The 22,433-nt window shown below is 41.2% G+C and overlaps 1 protein-coding gene across 3 annotated transcripts in view; it reads right to left on the bottom strand.

Moving 5' to 3' along the window:
- Positions 1–466: 466 nt before the first annotated feature.
- Positions 467–22,433, bottom strand: part of LOC141154734 (synaptotagmin-like protein 2) — a 94,138-nt gene continuing 72,171 nt past the window's right edge. For all 3 annotated transcript variants that reach the window (XM_073641107.1, XM_073641109.1, XM_073641108.1), the window contains exons 9-17: positions 15,241–15,332; positions 15,025–15,126; positions 10,170–10,339; positions 6,729–6,831; positions 5,315–5,476; positions 4,168–4,246; positions 2,553–2,652; positions 1,981–2,186; positions 467–932 (exon numbers count right to left, since the gene is read on the bottom strand). In XM_073641107.1, coding sequence (XP_073497208.1) covers positions 787–932; positions 1,981–2,186; positions 2,553–2,652; positions 4,168–4,246; positions 5,315–5,476; positions 6,729–6,831; positions 10,170–10,339; positions 15,025–15,126; positions 15,241–15,332 — 1,160 coding nt within the window. In that variant the 3' untranslated portion in view covers positions 467–786. The remainder of the gene's footprint in view (positions 933–1,980; positions 2,187–2,552; positions 2,653–4,167; positions 4,247–5,314; positions 5,477–6,728; positions 6,832–10,169; positions 10,340–15,024; positions 15,127–15,240; positions 15,333–22,433) is intronic.

Below are 22,433 nucleotides of genomic sequence, written 5' to 3' on the forward strand. Positions count from 1 at the left end.
CTTAAATTATACAAAAATAAAAGCTGCATAATGTAAAAAACACAATTAGAATTCCTTTATTTTTACCCTATTTCACAATGTAAAGTGCAACACTGAAGCACTCTAGAACTGTAAAATTGATTTCCAGAAAACAGAACAAAGTAATTTTTTTCCACCCCACAACATAAAATATTGTACACTTATATCTCCGCAGACATTAGTGGCAGTGATTAGGAAATCATTCAAACTATTTGCTTGCTCCATGTATATTTGTATTTCTCTTTTATGTCTTTTTGCCTTTTATTCCTCAGTCATCAGCCAAAGTACCATGACTTCATTGAATAAAATGGAGTCCATCAGATGATTTTTTCAAGACCTCAACCAAGACCTTCACATCTGTAATGTAAAAAGGTTCTTTATTCTTGATTTTGTTATGACCAAATAACAAAAAATTGCTGTATCCTCTTGTCTTCAGAACGTTTTAGTATAAAAAAAAAAGTAAAAGTTCTGCCAAAAATTTTCTTTGAGGGAGTTTTCTGGTAGTCATTATAAAGTATATCCAAAATAAAGTGCTTTGGCATTAAGAAGTAACCCGAGTGCAGGTCATTATTTTCAAAACTACATTCACAGAAAAAAATTCAGCAAGTGAGAAAACAAACTTTTTTACTGGAAAATAAAAATCCCAAAAATGTTTTGTATCCATTATACTCAAGTAATGCAGATCTGATAATAAAAAAAAAAAATCACCCCCAAAATATATATATATGCTTCTGTATCTGTACCATGACTTCTCTGCAAACAGCAACTTTATTTGAACTTCCTTCTCCCAGCCAAAGATCTTAAGGGGAGGGATCCTTCAATCCATTCGTTTGGAGTCATCATCATTTCCTGCCATAAGGCCACCTCTTCCTGTGTAGAGTCCATCCAGTCCACAGCAATCCCATAACTGTAACCTTAATATAGAATATAACAAAGACTGGTTAAATAATATCAAATTATTATCGATACACAAACTACATAAAAAAAAAAGTAACGGAAAGATGTAAGATCTGCAGGTGCAGACCTACAGATGCAGCAGGGATCTGCCCTATGTTCACAGTGTACAACATCGTGGCTCTCTATGCTATTCACCCCACGTGGCATGTGTCCTTTAATTTGAATAAATGGCATGCTATGCAAGTAGCGTAGATGTGCTATGCAAGTAATGTAGATGTGCTATGCAAGTAGCGTAGATGTGCTATGCAAGTAGTGTAGATGTGCTATGCAAGTAATGTAGATGTGCTATGCAAGTAGTGTAGATGTGCTATGCAAGTAGTGTAGATGTGCTATGCAAGTAGTGTAGATGTGCTATGCAAGTAGCGTAGATGTGCTATGCAAGTAGTGTAGATGTGCTATGCAAGTAGTGTAGATGTGCTATGCAAGTAGTGTAGATGTGCTATGCAAGTAGTGTAGATGTGCTATGCAAGTAGTGTAGATGTGCTATGCAAGTAGTGTAGATGTGCTATGCAAGTAGTGTAGATGTGCTATGCAAGTAGCGTAGATGTGCTATGCAAGTAGCGTAGATGTGCTATGCAAGTAGCGTAGATGTGCTATGCAAGTAGCGTGGATGTGCTATGCAAGTAGTGTGGATGTGCTATGCAAGTAGTGTAGATGTGCTATGCAAGTAATGTAGATGTGCTATGCAAGTAGCGTAGATGTGCTATGCAAGTAGCGTAGATGTGCTATGCAAGTAGCGTAGATGTGCTATGCAAGTAATGTGGATGTGCTATGCAAGTAGTGTAGATGTGCTATGCAAGTAATGTAGATGTGCTATGCTATCACCATAGTGCGTTGTAGCCGTCAAGTAGCAGCCATTACACATGAATAACAAAGCAAGACAACAATAGCGCCCCCTTTTCACCTACGTGCATTGCACCCTAGGCACACCTACGTGCATTGCACCCTAGGCAGAAGTCTACGTTGCCAAGCTATCGTTCCAGTCCAGTTTATCATTTGTTTTACCTGAACCAAGTCCAAGTCTTATTCCTCCAAGGAAATGATTGCTGAGTTTTTCATGATCCCAGACGGTCAGCTCGACACATGCATCTTTCAAGTCTTCAGTGTGGAAGCCGTCATAGACAATGGTGTGGTTGAACACTGGGTTTGAATCTTTTTTAATGACGCGTGTCTTTTGGTAACTCTTCTTGCTCGTATCAGGTAACACGTAGCTACAAGGGAATGAAAACATTTATTTTTAACTGTTTAATCACTACCTGCATAAAGAACTTTATATCTTGTTAAAAACTGTATACCTTTTTCATCAACCAATCAATGTACATCACATATACTTAAATGACAGACTGACTAGCTTTTTCTGCTATGTCTTTAGAAACTTTCATGTCCTTTTGCTGCGTTTTTGTTAATTTTACATATGGAAAATAGTTCTATGATATGTCAAAGTTTTGATCTTTGGGAGTCAGGGAGCGGAGACCCCCACAGATAGCTAGCTACCGCTTCATTACAATGTTATTTTGCCTATCTTCATTACAATTTGCCACTAGGGCAATAAAATATCTTAACTTGCAAATACTCACCACTTCACAAATGAGTCAACCCCAGATGGTCTAAGTTGTGGTAAATCTTTAGTGTCTTTCACCCAGATATGGACTTCTCCTGAGGCAGGATGCTTTGGACCTAAAGAATACATTTTTTTTTCATCTAACAATTAGTATCTTCTCAATGTTTAATCAATCTGCTCAGCTTCTCCTGGTCTATAATACGCCACCCGTAGCATTTTCAAGGTGACAGGTTCTACTATGCAACACTTGTGCTGTGATGTAACCTTATGTTTTCAATGTACCTGAAAACTGTGATTTTAAAGGGAACCGGTCATGTAAGAAAAATGCTATCAACCTGCAGCTATGGGGTTAATCTGCAGGTTAATAGCGTTCTGAAGTTTCCCAGTGCCCACACTGAGAGCCCCACTGCTGGGAGGAAATTAACTTTATTCCTCTCGGTAGCCTCCGGCTTTCAGTCCCGGGGGCAGCACCGGCACAGATTCAGTCACAGCTCTTCTGCATAGTGAGTGGCGGCTGTAACCACACCCCCGGCGCTGACTGACAGCTGCTCTGTACTGATGCACTGCTGAGCCGGCTGTCAGTCAGCGCCGGGGTGGGATTAAAGCCGCTGCTCACTATGTACAGAGCCGTGACTTCTGGCCCCGCCCCTATGACTGAAAGACAGAGCCTGCCGAAAGGAATAAGGTTAATTTCTTTTCAGCAGCGGGACTCTCAGTGCGGGCACCAGGAGCTTCAGAACACTATTAACCTTCAAATTAACCCTATATCTGCATGTTAAGTGTTTTTTACATGACTGGTTCCCTTTAAATAGACAGGCACCATGTGTCAGCGTACACATTTTGACGGCATTAAAAACATAGTTAACTGCATTTTTCAATACAAAGTGGCCACATGATATGTTTGGCGCACACCGCACATGCAACAAATGTAGTTTTAAAAGTGGTTTTCCCTTTTACCCCCCTACTGTCTCCTCTGTTTGGAAATTCAGCTGCTGCTCTCAGTGTCCACCATGAGAAGGTCATAAATAGCAGAAACATGGATAGCTCCTTTAACTAGTATAATACTGTGCAGACCAAGAAGACGAACAGCCCTCTTGGGCATATATATAGGTTTTTCCATTACTGCTGAGGGGCGCTTTAATAAACTTAAGAAAGGCCTCAAATGGAGCTTAGACTAGGTGATGTATGTGAATGCCAGACTGTGGTTTATTTTGGATATTCACATATTTAGTACAGAAAGTGCGAGTGTTTTGTACTGGATGAAGATATTCATTTATCTAAACTTATGGTCCATTTAGAGAAACCTGCAGGCAATAGTCCAGGGAACAAACAGGGGGACTGTATATTTCTGCAGGCATAAAAATCATAATCATTCCCACCGGCAGCAGATCACCTGGTGTAAACAGGTCATGTGCTGCCAGCTACACTACCTGCATGAGGCTGGAATGACCCGATCAACGATCGTTCTGTTCCTATCAGTTGTCATCAGCCTGTGCGCACGGGACAGGAATCGAGAGCCAAGCAACTTGTACATAGTCGCTGGTCAATGGGTGGAGATCAGTCCATCTAATTGGGCCGATAGCCAATACCCCTAATATAAGTAAATAAATACTACTTCTATAGTATCTTACCTAGACTTCCTGGAGGGATATACCTAATGGACAAATTCATAACTCCAAGATGATCCACACCATTCATTGCAGATAGACTCTGAAGGAAGTAAAAAGAACAAAACACCACCATTCAATGTTATAAGTCCACTATTGTTGATTGAGCTTGTATTGTTAACCCTTTCGGCAAGCACGCTCGGGTGCTCACCGAGTATTTGCAGCGTGCTCGGCATCTGTTAGTGTTGCCGCGGCTGCATGTGTCGCGGCTGTTAAACAGCTGTTACACATGCAGGGATTGCCTGTTTGATAAGCAATCCCTGCATGTGTCATAGCTGTTTAACAGCCGCGACACATGCAGCTGCAGCAACACTAACATAGATGCCGAGCATGCCGTAAATACTCGGCGAGCACCCGAGCGTGCTTGCCAAAGGGGTTAACAATACAAGGTCGATCAACACTAATGTCCACCTATCCCACATTGAGGATCATTTGTACAACACACTTATGTGTGATGCTAATGAAAATGGCAGCATCTTATAAATATTTCAACATGTGGTGAATATGGTTTGTTACTCTTTTGTAATATTCTTGCCTTACAATATTGCGACTTCTCAGCGGTATCGCGATGGACTTGCGTTTCTTTCGTCATTGGCAGATAGTTATATGGTTGTCTTACAATATATCTGGGGCTGATTATTTTGGTCGGCCTCCACTAGGAGATGCAGCTCTAACATCGGGTCTGCTACATGGAAGGGTATAAAGTAGCAAAAAACTGGATTCTGACTGTGTAGTTAGTCGATTGCTCCTTCTTCACCATACAGGCTGAACGGTGCCCGTCACAACGAGCATTTTGACTAGATAATGAAACATTCACGGAAAATGTAGAATGTGAGAGAAATGTGGGACTAGGACCATTGGGGTCTGGTGATTTCTATAGTGAGACCCAAATGCAGATCAAAGAAAATGGTATTAAGGGCCGACCAACTATCCTGACTCATCCCAACAGTGTATATCGGGGAAGAGAAGCCTTGGGCACGATACTTTTGGTCTCATTGGCAATGCCTTGATGAAAATACATGTACTTTTACACTTTTTACGAGAGTTGTGCACTAATTTACCATACACTATAACTATGTATCCCCTGATGTGTGGTAGGATGCTTACATACCCGTGGCTTTAGGGTATACCAGTTAGGCTTTGTATTACTCCAATCCCAACTGGTAAGATCAATCTCTAGTTCTCCCAGAAAACTGTTCCTGCCAAGTGGGTCGTTGTGCCACACAGAGAGATTAAGTTTCTGAATCAGCAACACCATTTTTTCAATTTTGTACTATAATGGAAAAAAAAAACAAAGCATTGAATGTATTATCCATCAAAGGTTATAGAAAATTAAATGTAGTTTACGCTAATTAGTAAATCAGGGGTGTAGTTGGGGGAGTTGGCAGGGAAAATGTCCGGAGGGGATGGTGGTGTGGGGTAGGTGTTGCATATAAGCCAGGGGATTTAGATAAAGATATAAGACCGCAAACTTAAAGCAGATCTATCACCAGAATTCTCATTACAAACAGAATATACTATGCTGTGGCTCTCTAAGAACTGATGTATTTGGTTTTCTTACTTTAAAAAATCCATGTTAAAATGGCTGTATAATCCTGATAATAAAATAATCATTTTCTGAGCCCATTTGTAGAGTTAGTGAGCCCAAATGTATTCAGTCTGCGCCCACCCAGTCTGAATGACAGCTGCAGCTTGTACTGAGCTGTGTGAGATCTCGGCAGCAGCAGGGAGGAGGGACACTGAGGAGTTGTCAAACCATTCAGGAGGGTCGGATATTGAGTTTAAAAAGGGTTGTACTGCCATTCTGACATGAATTTTCAAAGTAAGTGCACCGACCTCATCAGGAATAAGATCAATAATATATATAGTCTGTACTGTGAAATCTGGTGACAAATGCACTTAAATCTTTGCACCTTGAGAGGAAAACCTAGCAAGAGTGAGAGATAAAAGAATGCCATCGATGATGTTGTTACATGTTAAAAGAAATAATAACATGGATAAAACATTATATAATGAATTTCTAATTGATATAAAACAAATTGAAAAACGAACAATTAGAGTTGGTGTGAATGGATTTGCAAGATCCGGTCCATCAGCCATGTAGGTAATCTGTAGCCCTTGGACGGGATCCTTGAGAACTGCCTCCTGGCCGCCAGCATCTGCAGCTCCACTTCTTATCACCTTGCCTGGGATGATGTGATCCTTGCTTATGTGACATTGTGCCAAGACGATCAATCAAACCAAGAGCAATGGATGCTGGCAGGCAGGAGGCAGTTCTCAAAGCACCTGTCCAGCGATCACCGATTAGGCTAATGGACCTTGCCTGTGAATCGATTCACACCGACTCTAACAATGTATTTTTCCTGGAGATCGCTCTACACTATCAACTAAAATATTACAGAGCACCAGGGTATATCATAACACAACCAGTGGGCCTAGAGGAACATGGGACGCATGTCAGGGAAAAAATAACAGATTTCTACATTTCCCGAATGCTGCAATGTAAAGCAAATGGAAGGACGTACCCTTAAAACTTCATTGTAAATTGGATTGGTCGTCTTTCTCTTGACGGACGTTTTCCTTTTTCCCATCCTTGCTTTATCTGGTAGTAAATAAGTCTTGACATACCTAGTACATTGGTATTACATTCTGGTTAGTACCATGATACTGAGAATTGTGTTGTTGTTTTTTTTTAACTTATAGGAGAAGATATATCTGATATAAGATAATGAAATGGAGCACAAGACTACTACAAGTAATGATCTACAGCAGCTTTACTGCCTGCTGCTGTCATCTGTGTGTGAAATAACGCAGCTTGATATCACACATTTTGCACATTTGCATTTCCATGTAGAAATTGGTCATGCACTGGGATCCATCCAAGCATAGGATATTCTTTAACATCTTCATACTTGTTATATACTGGTTCCAATTGAAAAAATAAAACACCTAAGACTGCTTCACTGAGATTATAAAAAGCTGATTTTTTTTTCGGCATAGGGGAATATAAAATAAAATATTCATGTAGTTTTCACACAGACACACATCTACAAAGAATATCTGCATTTCAATAGTGTTTCACTTTGGTAATTTTCTACTTTGACCAGACACTTTATATGACAATGGTTTACTGATGCTTCTCCTTCCTTCCTATAAACCCCGTACAAAAGAAGGCAGAAGTGATAACAGCAAACAGCTCCACACCTACAGGCATCACCGACATAACGACCTCATTGTCTCTGCTGCTATAATCTCATACTTGGAAAGTCCCAGGTGAGCGGAGATATAATTAGCACACAATTTATATTACATATATACAGTGGGGGAAATAATTATTTGATCCCTTGCTGTTTTTGTAAGTTTGCCCACTGACAAAGACATGAACAGTCTATAATATTAAGGGTAGGTTAATTTTAACATTGAGAGATAGAATATCCAAAAAAAAATAAAGAAAATCACATTGTATAAATTAGATACATTTATTTGCATGTGATGCATCAGCACTAAATAGTTTAAGTTGGTGAAGTGAGAAAAATATAGGAATAAATTACATTTATGGGATCAGATAACTAAAAATTGGAATGTGCATAGGTATCCGCCCTTTTTGCGATGAAGCCCCTAAAAATTTCTGGTGTAAACAATTACCTTCATAAGTCACATGTTTAGTGAAAGGAAGTCCACCTGTGTGCAATCTAAGTGTCACCTGGTCTGTCCGTATATACACTTTACCTTTTCTTAAAGGCCACATAGGCTGTGTGGAGACCTGGCCACTTGCTAAATACTTTTCCAGGACTGAGCACCCATTTTCATCGAACTTATTTTTATGTTTTGTTAGAAATTTGCTTGCTTTGTGTTGTTAGTGATTTGTTTGCTCATCAGTTCAACCTCAGATATCAATTCCATTCAGTGACCTCATCTCAGGGGCCTTGGGCCATAGTTCTCTCAGCCAACTGACCCTTATGTAGATGGAAAGAGTGGACACAGTGGAGCCGTTACCACAGAAGGTCTTACATGCAGTCTCAGGCTATGTGCCCACGTAGCAGATTTGATGCAGAGCGTTTTGGCCTCTCTCTGGCAGAAAAAAACGCATGCAGATTTACATGCGTTTTTTCTGCCAGAGAGAAGTGTTTTTTCAGCGTTTTCGCATGCGTTTTTTTCAAGAAGTTTTCCAAGCGATTTTGAGCATCACTTGGAAAAGTGCTTGACAAGTTGGTCACACTATATAAATCTATGCAACTGGCATGGATTTATATTGTGTGAACAACTGATGCTTTAAATGCAGCATCTATAGTAAAAAAAAAGAGAATTAAAACGTTAAAAAAAAAAAAAAAAAAAAAAAAAAACTGTATACTCACCTCTCCGGTCTCCTCCAGTCTGCTCCCGGCGGCGTCCACTCTCCTCGGCGTCCTGCGGTGTACTGTCAGGACCTGCGGTGACGTCATTTAGTCAGCTGATGGTCATGCGACCATCAGCTGACCGCCGACGTCAGCGGCCGCGTGACCATCAGGTGATTAAATGACGTCACCGCAGGTCCTGACAGTACACCAAGCAGAGAGGACGTGGCTGGGAGCAAACCGGGGGCCACCGGAGAGGTGAATATACAGGTTTTGTTTACTTTTAACTTTTTTATTTCTTTTTTTAACCACGTGGTAGCTGGGATGAAGAGGAGTTGTAGTCTCCTCTTCATCCTGGGTACCACACGCACCGCGATTACGCTGCAAATTCGCGACCATTGAATTTAATTGAAACGCAGCAAATCCACATATACCTGAGGGTTTGCTGAGTTTCAATGTTCCTCAATGGCCGCGAATTTGCAGCGCAATCGCGGTAGAAATTAACCTTAATCTAATTGCAAATCTGTGGTCAGACTTGAAAATACTGTTCACCAGAGGAAACCATCTAACTTGAAGGAGCTGCAGCAGTTTTGCCTTGAGGAATGGGCAAAAATCCCAGTGGCAAGATGTTGACAGCTCATAGAGACTTATCCAAAGTGACTTGCAGCTGTAATTGCCGCAAAAGGAGGCTCTACAAAGCACTGACTTTAGGGGGGTGAATAGTTATGCACACTGAAGTTTTCAGTTATGTTGTCCCATTTGTTGTTTATTTCACAATAAAGAGAAAAGCAAATGTTCGCAGTTGTAGGCATGTTCTTTATAAGAACTGAAGTAAACCCTCCAAAAAAAACAGTGAAATTCCAGGTTGTGAGGTAGCAAAACACAAAAAATGCCAAAGAGGTGAATACATTCGCAAGCCACTGTATTCTCTTTAAAGTCATAAGTGGATTGCGTCATGCCATTACTGCACTTCTGTAAAACTAGAGAAAGTGTTACCCACAGCAAACACTGCAATAAGCTGTTCCCAGCAATTATAATTACATACATAACGTCTCTGGGTTTTTGTTTTTTTTCTGTGGGCACCGTCAACAATTATTCTTATTTTTGGCACCGGTATAAAAAAAACTTACCTAGCACAGGTACATCTTAAAAGCAGACTGTTTGTGCTTGGATGTGACACAACATTTGTCAAACAGGTTTCTCATGTGCTTGAAATATCCAATGTCTCATAATAGACACTTTCCACTGTGTCACTAGTGACGAGCACAGAAGAAAAGCTAAACAATAGCGCTGCTCTAGCTAATGTGTACATGACGTAGTCCAGCGACTAGTATAGCATGCAATTCTAAATTGTAAGCATCTGCTGATCATTATTCTGCTGCAAGGCTATTGGTTTTTCATTAAATACTAAATCCAGTCGATAAAGTATGTGTAAGTTGAGAAAGCGATAAAAGCCCAGAAAATCCATTAAAGGACAAAAAGATATACATTCTTTATATCCAGAATAGCATCACCACTAAACGTATCACTGCATTGAAGCTTAAGTCAGAAATCAAGTATATTTGGTGTTGATAAAATATACAGAAAGACAACACAATTTAATGTACGTATGTGGAAGATTTTAATACTGACGGATCTGATCGTCCTTTCTTCTCATCCACCACGGCCAGGTCCTTACACTGAGCCACGCAGATCTGGAATTCACGGTTCTTCTCATCATAATCTAAAGAAAACTGAACTGTTCCCTGCGCATCTACACTCCCAAAATCTCCGCTGTACACGCTCAGGACGCTGTTACTGACCTGTCAGAAGAAAATAGGTTCAAATACTATTTACCCATAAGTGGTTAGCACTGGACATACTGACTCCAGAGAAAACAAAGATGCAAGTGTGAATTCAGCTTATCCCTATATATCATCCACCTTTTATCTTACACCTATGGGGATTCAGGGAACTGAGATAAGTTGTTACATAGTCAAGGATATATATGTTTGGCCACATGCACACATTCAGTATTTGGTCAGTATTTTCCATCAGTATTTTTAAGCCATAATCAGGAGTGCAACAATCAGAGGAAAAGTATAATAGATACACATCACAACTTCTGTATTTATCACCCACTCCTGGTTTTGGCTTATAAATACTGATGTAAAATACTGACCAAATACTGAACTTGTGAACGTGGCCTTAAAGGTAGAGTTGCATGTCACAGTTCACACCCTCTTACCTAATGTCTCTTTTGATTAATTCGCCATGCGCAATGTCATCATTGCGGAGTGACGCACACATGACTTTGCACCTGGCCGGCTAATCAAATGAAGAGCCGTGGACGTCGGCAGGTAAGAAGCGGTTTTCTGGGCTCCTGTTCAACAGTCAAAGTCCATTATCGAAACCAACAGACAGACTTTCCCTTTACTGAAGTAGGAGAGGACAGTTGGTGCTTTTAAAATTCTTTGGAGGGGAGTGAGGAGCTGAAGGCAAACTCAGACATTCTGCTGCAAGTTCTCCTGAAAGGACTGTTACCATTTTCCATAGAACTTTATAAGCACCAACTGCTAGATCTTATCTCAATGAAGGAAAAATCTGTATTGACTCAAGACAGATTTTACTTGAGAATTTAGAGAATGAATGGTCAGTCCAGTAGGTGAAAGAAGTGGTTTTCTCTAATAAAATATATTGCCAAGATGATCATTTTCAAGCGTACTATTGATTTATGAGAAAAAATAAAACGACTGTTACTCTCCAAATACAATTTACTTGTCTGTCGCAGATGTTTTTACATTGTTGAAGAACATGCTTTAAGAATTTTATTTCACTAAGCTTAGAGCCGCCACTTTTCCTGGTAATAACAGCTTTGTTTGATGAGAATTTAGGATGTAAAGCTATCAGGATCAGAAGCAAAAACAAAGAATGGGCTGTTGTATTAAGGCAACCCCATTAATGGATCTGTGTGTTTCCCAACCATGCTTACTTTGTCACGTAACTAAATATTTTTTCCCCACTGTATGTACATAAAATTAGTCAGCCACCAATTGTGCAAGTTCTCCCACTTAAAAAGATGAGAGAGGCCTGTAATTAACATCACAAGTAGACCTCAACTATGAGAGACAAAATGAGAAAACAAATCCTGAAATCACATTGTCTGATTTGGAAAGAAATTTTTTTCAAATTTTGGTGGAAAATAAGTATTTGGTCAATTACAAAAGTTCATCTCAATACTTTGTTATATATCCTTTGTTGGCAATCACAGAGGTCAAACGTTTTCTGTAAGTCTTCACAAGGTTGGCACACACTGTTGCTGGTATGTTGGTCTATTCCTCCATGCAGATCTCCTCTAGAGCAGTGATGTTTTGGGGCTGTCGCTGGGCAACACGGACTTTCAACTCCCTCCAAAGGTTTTTATAGGGTTTAGATCTGGAGACTGGCGAGGCCACTCCAGGACCTTGAAATGCTTCTTACGAAGCCACTCCTTCGTTGCCCTGGTGGTGTGCTTGGGATCATTTTCATGCTGAAAGACCCAGCCATGTTTCATCTTCAATGCCCTTGCTGATGGAAGGAGGTTTGCACTCAAAATCTCACGATACATGACCCCATTCATTCTTTCATGTACACGGATCAGTCGTCCTGGTCCCTTGGCAAAGAAACAGCCCCACAGCATGATGTTGCCACCCCCATGCTTCACAGTAGGTATGGTGTTCTTTGGATGCAACTCAGCATTCTTTCTCCTCCAAACACGACGAGTTGTGTTTCTACCAAACAGTTATAGTTTAATTTCATCTGACCATATGACATTCTCCCAATACTCTTCTGGATCATCCAAATGTTCTCTAGCAAACTTCAGACGGGCCCCGGACATGTAATGGCTTAAGCAGGGGGACACGTCTGGCACTGCAGGATCTAAGTCCCTGGCGGCGTAGTGTGTTACTGATGGTAGCCTGTGTAACGTTGGTCCCACCTCTCCGCAGGTCATTCACTATGTCCCCCTGTGTGGTTCTGGGATTTATGCTCACCGTTCTTGAGATCATTTTGACCCCACGGGGTGAGATCGTGTGTGGAGTCCCAGATCGAGGGAGATTATCAGTGGTCTTGTATGTCTTCCATTTTCTAATTATTGCTCCCACAGTTGATTTCTTCACACCAGGCTGCTTGCCTATTGCAGATTCAGTCTTCCCAGCCTGGTGCAGGGCTACATTTTTGTTTCTGGCGTCCTTCGACAGCTCTTTGGTCTTCACCATAGTGCAGTTTGGATAGTGACTGTTTGAGGTTGCAGACAGGAGTCTTTTATACTGATAACAAGTTCAAACAGGTGCCAGTACTACAGGTAATGAGTGGAGGATAGAGGAGCTTCTTAAAGAAAGCCAGAAATCTTGCTTGTTTGTAGGTGACCAAATACTCATTTTCCACCAAAATTTTAAAAAAATTCTTTCCAAATCAGACAATGTGATTTTCAGGATTTGTTTTCTCATTTTGTCTCTCATAGTTGCGGTCTACCTATGATGGCAATTACAGGCCTCTCTCATATTATTAAGTGGGAGAACTTGCACAATTGGTGGCTAACTAAATACTTTTTCTCCCCACTGTAGTTCATCATTCACGTTCATCAGACAGCACTGTTGTGGGCCCAGCTGATAATCCTTTTTTTAATGACCTTGTGCACAGAACAGAATGTGAAGTTTCAGTTTTTCATGATGACACAAAACAAAGTAGAACATGTAAGACTTGTTGAGCTTGTTTAGCTGGGGAAGAAGATATTTTAGTGTAATCTTTGATGGAAAAAGCTGTTAATGTTCAACATAAAGAATTGGTATATTTATGGAACGTACATAGATTCTGGTAAAATAAGAAAACATGGTTTAGACGGCATCGGCAATGGTAGACACATTCTGCGTTCACTATGGGCATGAATCACAAAAGGTAAAAAAAAAGTTCACCAACATCTTCAAAAACTTTTTTAGATCCAACACACACCACCTTCCACCAGCCTACGCAGAGACCATATTGGGTATAGTGTGGTCTAGCATTGTGACATATGGAAAATGTGGAATTCACAACCATGAGCAATGATACCAACAATAATAGAATTTAAAGCTTTTGACAATTCTATTGAGTATTGGATGTAAGGGTAGGGCCACGGCCCCACTATTAGTATTTGGTCAGTATTCGGTCAGTATTTTTTCTCAGGAGTGGGAGCCAAAACCAGGAGTGGGTGATAAATGCAGAATTGGTGACTTGTTTCTATTATACTTTTTCTCTGATTGTTCCTCATCTGGTTTTGGCTCCCACTAATGAGAAAAAATATTGACCAAATACTGATAGTGGGGCCGTGGCCTTAAAGGGGTCTCTGGTCTACTTTAAAAATAAGCATTGGAAAAGAATGCTTGTAAAAGAAGAAAAAAAAGATGGCATACTTACTCTCAAAATCTGCCCTCCGTTCCAGCACAGCCACTCCAGCCATCTCCGCCAGAATGGAAGAGATGTAGTCTCGACCAACATTTGCCATACTAGTGGTCAGGACATTATCTCTGCCGGTCTGGTGGAGATGGATAAAGTGGCAATGCCGGAGCAAAGGCAAGAATGTCTGCATTCCTTCCCACTACTAGCACTGAAAGAAGACCGGAAAACCCCTTTAAGTAAAAAGGGAAGGTTAATCATGATGGGTTCTGCAGAGAATTATTTTCGCAACCTCTGGTACCCACACTAATCCAGAGAATGAAAAAGCTGGAGTGTCCAGTGATCTCCGCCACCAGAGGTACTGCAGTGCAGTCCTATTCAGAGTAGCACGCAGGCACTGATGACTTACAGCACTGGGGATCTGGGTTTGAATCTGATCGAAGGGCAACATCTGTATGTTCATACCATATTTGATTCGGTTTCCTCTGGGTACTCCAAAAACACACTTATAGGTTCATTTGGAATTTAGATTGTGAGCTCTAGGACTATTGTAAGAGATAATATCTGTACAGCAAGACCCTATCAGCATTATCACAAAGAGCATATCCCATCAATAAGCATCATCTTAGGAAAATGGGGATTACCTTGTTAGGAAGCATACGAAAAGTCTGGAGTAAGAGTGAGCAATCATATCTACCCTTACTTTCTCATAACTCTTACATGCTCATTACATGTCAGCAGGACCATACAGCCCTATACCCGACACTGAAAATGGCTTGGCAGAGTACGTTCCTTACACAGATGTGGTCCTTGCTATTTCCTTCCATTATGTGTTAATGACGTACTCAGTTTATTTGTATGGGAAATACATGAATTGTAAGGTGCTGCGGAATATGTTGGTGCTTTATAAAGAAAATTATTATTATCACCCTGTAAAGATTACATCAGACACATGAGAAAAGAAAGAGAACAGTGAAAGTGAACGCCTAAGCTAATGAAAGGCTGATAATACAGAATATTATGGAATCGTGCTGGTAATTCGAACACATTTCATCTGCACGGACACTGGTTGTGTTGGTTTTTAGAAGGTACTTACAGAAGATACCGAGGCCATATCAGAGGAGTTACTGCCGCTGCTAAGGGTCTTCCTGTGTCTCTTAAAGTTAAAGCTGACTTCTGAGGCCGTGTCAGATTCAGTCTAAACCCCCCACAAAAAAGAAACATTACTAAAAAAAATGAAAAATTAAAAAACGATGACTGCCACAATATAGAGGCTATACAAGCCTCGGTTATGTCCTGTTTGTGCCCTCACCTCAGAATGCAGGGCTGGCGTAGATCTGCTCAGCTCCTTGGCACGGTCCGGTTCCAGAAGTTGGTGACTTAACGTGTTCGGCTTGTTATATGCTTAGAGAAACAAAGGAAGGAAATAATAGTGATAGACTTAACCTTGACAAACAAAGAGGATACATCAAACTGGCAACATATCATAGTGATGTGGCCTTAGTTCTGTCTTAATACATGGTCATACATTTGTTTTCCTCTTTTCTTTACAAGATCTACTAACGTGCAGCTTTTCTGCAAGAAAAAAAAAAAGATTCTTGGGACGGTTTATAGTCTAAGGCTATGTTCACACATTGTGTTTTTTCAGCATTTTTTATGCAAATTTTTAGCTGCGTTTTACAGTACCAGCAAAGTCTGAGATTTCAGAAATCTCATGCACACACATTGGTTTTTGTATCATCAATATTTTGTGCTGTGCATGTTTTTTTGCACAATAGAGCTTGTCACTTCTTTCAGCGTTTTTTCTGCATTTTTTCACCCATTGAAAGTAATGGGTGGTGAAAAACCACTGAAAAAACGCCTAGTGTGAACATATCTATTAGGTTTTGCAGCGTTTTTTGTGAAAAAAGCAAGTACAGCAGTATGTGAAACTCATTTATTTTTGTGATTTTACCATTTTGTCTTGGTCACCTGAGATGGCAGTTTGGATTAGGACAGTTTAATTAAATTAGTTATGTGTAAAATATAAACATTGGCTCAACTAGGTGTGAGACTGAACAATATCTGTGGCCTACGGAGGTGTGAAATTGAACAATCTCTGAGCAACTCAATGGCAGACTATAGTGTGAAAATAAATAGTGTCTTACAAACTCAATGCACTGCCAATGTCTTAGAAAAACTATTCCTGAACAATTCCCCTCCCCTCACTGTTACATTTGTAATTCTGGTTAATATGGTTTCACATAAGTCTTGCATTGGTGACCTATGTTCATGCTTCTGTGGTGGAAGCAAAGCTGAACTTTGGTATCCTGAAAAACACAGCAAGAAAGCACAAAACCGGCATTTTTGATGCAGCTTCTTTCCTGTCAAGAGATCAGGATTTGCTGCAGAAAAAAACGCTGAAAAAACGCCTAGTGTGAACATACCCTTAGGCTACGTGCACAGGACATCTTTTAGACGCTGACATTCAAGCATAATTTTTGAAGCAGAAGAGACTTCAGGAAAATGCTCGTGGTGTTTTCCCTCAAACATCTTTTCTTATCTCTTCTGCGGCAGCTTTTACATTGCCGTTTTTCTTAAATTCCACATATAACATCGTGGTAGCCTCCAGAAAGAAGCCAAAAACGGAAATTATGCACAGCAAGTTGTCTTTACAAATCTATGCACATGTTCATTCTTTTTGCCATTTTTTAGCGCTTTTTCAGGTGGGTTTCAGGCTGGATTCGAATGGAAAAGACATTGTATGCGCAAACCCTAAGAAAGCAAAGCAAAAAATGTCTACATGGTAGCAAACGTCTAATAAAGACTAAGTCCAACTATTTTCCAACTATTTTTAGATTTAAAATAGTTGCGACATCTGGTCAAGAAATTTACACAGTTATGCTCAAAAGTTTACATACTCCGGCAGAATTTTTCCTTTCTTGGCCTTGTTGCAGAGAATATGAATGATAACAAAAAAACTTTTTCTCCACTCATGGTTATTGGTTGGGTGAAGCCATTTATTGTCAAACTACGGTGTTTTCTCTTTTTAAGTCTTAAGCCCCCGTCTCACATAGCGAGATCGCTAGCGAGATCGCTGCTGAGTCACGGTTTTGGTGACGCAACAGCGACCTCACCAGCGATGTCGCTATGCGTGACACTTTGCAGCGATCAGGCCCCTGCTGTGAGGTCGCTGATCGCTGCAGAATATCCTGGACCATTTTTTGGTCTTTGCCCTCCCGCTGGTCAGCACACATCGCTGTGTGTGACCAGCGGGACCAGCGATCAGGCTGGTAACCATGATAAACATCGGGTTACTAGGGGCGCACGTGCACTTAGTAACCAGCTGTTTATCATGGTTACCACTCTTCTATGGTGAGCGGTAACCTCACGCTCACCGTAGCAGAGTGGTAACCATGATAAACAGCGGGTTACTAGGTGCGCGTGTGCCCCTAGTAACCCGATGTTTATCATGGTTACCAGCCTGCTCCTGCTTCAGCAGGCTGGTAACCAGGAGCAGGACATCGTGGAAAGATTCTTTCCACGATGTCGCTGCTCCCCTGATCGTTGGTGAGCCTGCCTGTTTGACAGCTCACCAGCGATCACATAGCAACGCAGCAACGATCCCTGACAGGTCGTGTCATTGTCGGGATCGCTGTAGCGTCGCTAAGTGCGACGGGGCCTTTAATGACAACCAAAAACATCCAAATGACCCTGATCAAAAGTTCACATACCCTGGTGATTTTGGCCTGATAACATGCACAGAATTTGACACAAATGGGTTTGAATGGCTACTAAAGGTAACATCCTCACCTGTGACCTGTTTGCTTGTAATCAGTGTGTGTGCATAAAAGCTGAGTGAGTCCTAGAGCATATGAAAGTGTGATTGAAGACCTTGTGATATCTGACCACAGTTCAATCAGCATTAAGATACAGTATAGATGTCAAAGAGGGACAGACATCTTGTGGCGGTTTCCAACGTTTTTACTTAGAGAGGAGAATTTTCACAGGATACTGAAGGAATGGTGGGTGGAGTTTGCAGAAACTAACAGAGAACATGAATTAAATGTCCAACTACACTGGAAAACAGCTAAAGCAGTTTTGAGAGGGCGCCTAGTGGGACATGCATCCACGTTCAATAGAGGAACAATTGAGCAATATACTAAGACCAGCGGACTTTTGAGGGAAGCATACACAGCATTTTTGGCGGACCACTCCACCCTGACAAAAGAGAGATGGATAACAGCAAAAAAAGAGTTAGAGCTTTGGGCGGAGAAAAAGAACAAATGACACGAGTACAACAAGAGGTAGATCTAAATAGGTTCGGTGGGAAGGCAGGGAAAATGCTAGCTAATTTGGCAAGGGGACGTAGACCCCTGACATTAATCCCTAGCCTGAATAAGAGAACAGGAGGCACCACCTCGGATCCTGGGGAAATAAGCAATATTCTGGGCGATTACTATAGAAATCTATATGATACAAAACAGAAAGGGGGAGGGGGATGGGAATGGTTAAAGAAGACTCACATGCAAAGTTTTACTGAACAGGAACTAGAGCTTTTGAATGCAGAGATCTCGGTGGAAGAGGTTAAGACGGTGATTGGGAGATTGAGAAATGGCGAGGCCCCGGGACCTGACGGGTTTGTAGGAGAATTTTATAAGGCCCTAGGAGAACAAGTATCGCCGGTGCTGACGGCTTGGTTTAATGCAATAGTGGGAGGAGAGGTGTTACCTCAGTATGCCAATTTGGCCTACATCAAATTACTGCCAAAAAATGCCAAAGACTTAGGTGATCCCTCCAATTACCGACCGATATCGCTTATTAATCAAGACCTAAAAATGCTGTCAAAGATCATGGCTGATCAGTTAGCAGTGGTTTTGCCTAGAATAATTACGCCCCACCAAGTCGGTTTTGTGAAGGGACGGTCCGCCGTAACGAATATTAGGAAGGCCATGTTGATTATGGATGTGGTGAGAGGGGGATAGATAGGGGGTGTTCCAGCCATGGTCACACTAGATGCTGAAAAAGCATTTGACAACATACAGTGGCCATGGCTGGAACAGGTACTGGATGGAATAGGTTTGAGAGGTGCAATGCGCACCTTTATTCAGGGTCTCTACTCCAACCCCCAGGCGAGAATATATACACCGGGGTTTCTATCGGCCATCTTTTCTCTGAAGAAAGGGACGCGTCAGGGATGCCCGCTATCGCCTCTGCTATTCAACCTGGCTATAGAACCGCTATCGAGAGTTCTAAATGGTGGGGACAGTTTTGAAGGTATACCGATAAGGGGTAGGGAGATAAAGACGGCACTGTTTGCCGACGATATTATCTTATTCATGAAAGATCCAAGAAAAGATCTAGGGAATACGCTATCTTTGATAGAGAAATTTGGAGATTTTGCAGGTTTTAAAATTAATAAATAGAAATGCGAAATTCTACTACTTAATGATGAAGGGAAAAAGGAGAGGCGAGCCGACGTGTGGGATCCCAATAGCGAAAACATCTATTAAATATCTAGGGGTTCATCTGGGCCGCACCGCAGATGCAGTATACAACCTAAACTATTCGCCTCTAATATCTAAAATGGAGAAGCAATTGCAGGGCTGGAGTGGTCTGCCACTACCCTTGTTAGCAAAAAATCACTTAATTAAAATGATGTGCTTTCCAAGATTGCTATACCCCTTACAGACAATTCCTTTACTGCTTAAACGCAAAGATATTCATAGATTACATAAAGCATTCACATCTTTCTTGTGGAAGGGAAAAAAAGCTAGGATTAGTTTAAACACTCTAATGCAACCTCCTGAGTGGGGAGGACTAAACACTCCTAATGTCAGAGCATACAATTAAGCTTGCCTCACCAGACACGTAATAGATTGGCTTAGAGGATCGGAAAGACATTCGGATATTAAACTAGAGGGCGAATTTTGTAGTCCTTGGGCCCTGGCCTCGCTGCTACATTCCCTTATGTCATGTATTAGCCCGAAAATTAGAAACTCCATAATATGTCGCGACACGCTGTTAACTTGGAAAGCGGTACGGAAAAAGATGGGGCTTTCGTGGAAAGTGTCTAAATACTTGGAACCTTGGGCATATCCAAATTTTAAGCTGGGAAAGGAAAATAAACTCTTTAAGGAATGGAAGGAAAAAGGGGTGAGACGGATGAAAGATATTATGCATGTGACAGAAAAGAGATGGATGACTGAGAAGGAAGTGGTGGAACGATTTAATCTCAGCCCCTTTCAAAGTATACAATACTCACAGCTTAAAGGCTGGATTATGAAAGATTTGTGTTCGATTGAGAGAGAGTTATGTAAAAATGTTATAGACAAATTAGTAGAGGGTGATCTGTATGCTCTGAATGTATCAAGAATATACGGCGCGTTGAGAAAAACTCTATCCCCGACAGGTGAGCAAACAATTTTCAAGGGCTGGGCGATACAGCTTAATGACCCGGACATAGTTGATAGGATCCTACAAGGATGGGCAACAATGAAAAGAACGTGATTAATGAGGCATGGAGAGATACCCAATTTAGGATCATTCATAGGGCCATTTATGGGTTCAATGTCCCGACTCGAGGGGGGGTGGGTGGAATCCGATGGAGGCCCTGACCGAAATGTCAAGAAGATAATACTGACATGTTTCACATTTATGGAGATGTAAAACAATTCAAATTTTTTGGAAGAGTATTAGGAGTCTGGTTAAGAGGATCTGGGGGGAAATTGGGTATTAGATCCATACTTCTGGATTTTTCATTACAGAGGAGAAGGGTTTGAAGGGGAGGATATAGGTCAACGGGGACGCAGACACACCCTAATACACAGTATCATGATCTTGGCAAAAAAATGCATTCTACGAAATTGGATATCTGAGAAGGCTCCCTCCGTGAAGGAAGTGGTGTCCAACCTAAAACAGCTGATGCTTTTAGAAAAATTGGAGGCAGAAAGGCATAAGACCAAACTGACCGGGAAATTCTTTGAAAAGTGGAGACAATTCCTAGAAAGTAAATGCTCACAAGAGGAAATCGTGGGGGTGGTTCAGCCATTTGCTCATTCCGAGTGGTACTTATTAAACGACATTCAAGGCACTTTGGGGATCTTGAAGGTCTAGTTAGGTGGTTTCGGGACACTTGTAACCATGTAACATGGACAAGAGGGCGGACAAAATTGAAAACGAAACAGAGTTGCTTGAGTAGATGAGAGTTTTATTTCAGGTTTGGAGGACGTTATGCATTACATAAATTGCTGCATTTTGGGAGGGGAGAAGGGTAGGGGGGATTTTCTATCTTTGAGTATTCATGTAAAGCTTTGATGTGAAATCTTTGTACTCATGCTTTATCCAAATGTTAAAACCTTTAATAAAAATGATTGTCTAAAAAAAAAAAAAAAAAAAGCTGAGTGAGTTTCTGGGATCCAGACAGACTCTTGCATCTTTCATCCAGCCACTGACGTTTCTGGATTGTGAGTCATGGGGAAACCAAAAGAATTGTCAACGGATCTACGGGAAAAGGTAGTTGAACTGTATAACACTGGAAAGGGATACAAAAAAATATCCAAGGAATTGATAATGCCAGTCAGCAGCGTTCAAACTGTGATTAACAAATATAAAATCAGGGGCTCTGTAAAAAGCAAACCATAGTCAGGTAAACCAACAGAAATTTCAGCCACAACTGCCAGGATAATTTTTCGGGATGCAAAGAAAAACCTACAAATAAAGTAGCTGAAATTCAGGACTCTCTGAAAACTAGCAGTGTGGCTGTTTCAAGATGCACAATAAGGAGGAATGTGAAGAAAAATGGGCTGCATGGTCGAGTCGCCAGAAGAAAACCATTACTGCACAAATGCCACAAAGTATCTCGCCTACAATACGCCAAACAGCACAGCCTCAAAACTTCTGGAACAAGGTAATTTGGAGTGATGAGACCAAAATTAAACTTTTTGGCCACAACCATAAACGTTACATTTGGAGAGAGGTCAACAAGGCCTATGATGAAAGGAACACCATTCCTACAGTAAAGCATGGAGGTGGATCGCTGATGTTTTGGGGAGTGTGAGCTACAAAGGCACAGGAAACTTGGTAAAAGTTGAAGGAAAGATGAATGCAGCACGTTAACAAATACTGGAGGTAAATTTGCACTCATCAGCCCGGAAGCTGCGCATGGGTCGTACTTGGACGTTCCAACATGACAACGATCCAAAACACAAGGCCAAGTTGACCTGTCATTGGCTACAGCGTGAAGGTTCTAGAGTGGCCATCTCAGTCTCCTGACCTCAATATCATTGAGCTACTCTGGGGAGATCTTAAGCGCGCAGATCATGCTAGACAGCCCAGGAATTTACAGGAACTGGAGGCTTTTTGCCAAGACGAATGGGCAGCTTTAACATCTGAGAAAATAAAGAACCTCATCCACAACTACCGCAAGAGACTTCAAGCTGTCATTGATGTTAGAGGGGGCAATACACGATATTAAGAACTAGGGTATGTGAACTTTTGATCAGGGTCATTTGGATGTTTTTGGTT

This window comes from Phyllobates terribilis, unplaced genomic scaffold (assembly GCF_046119375.1).
Source record: "Phyllobates terribilis strain yellow unplaced genomic scaffold, ASM4611937v1 Scaffold_7__3_contigs__length_470593459, whole genome shotgun sequence".
NCBI lineage: Eukaryota > Metazoa > Chordata > Amphibia > Anura > Dendrobatidae > Phyllobates > Phyllobates terribilis.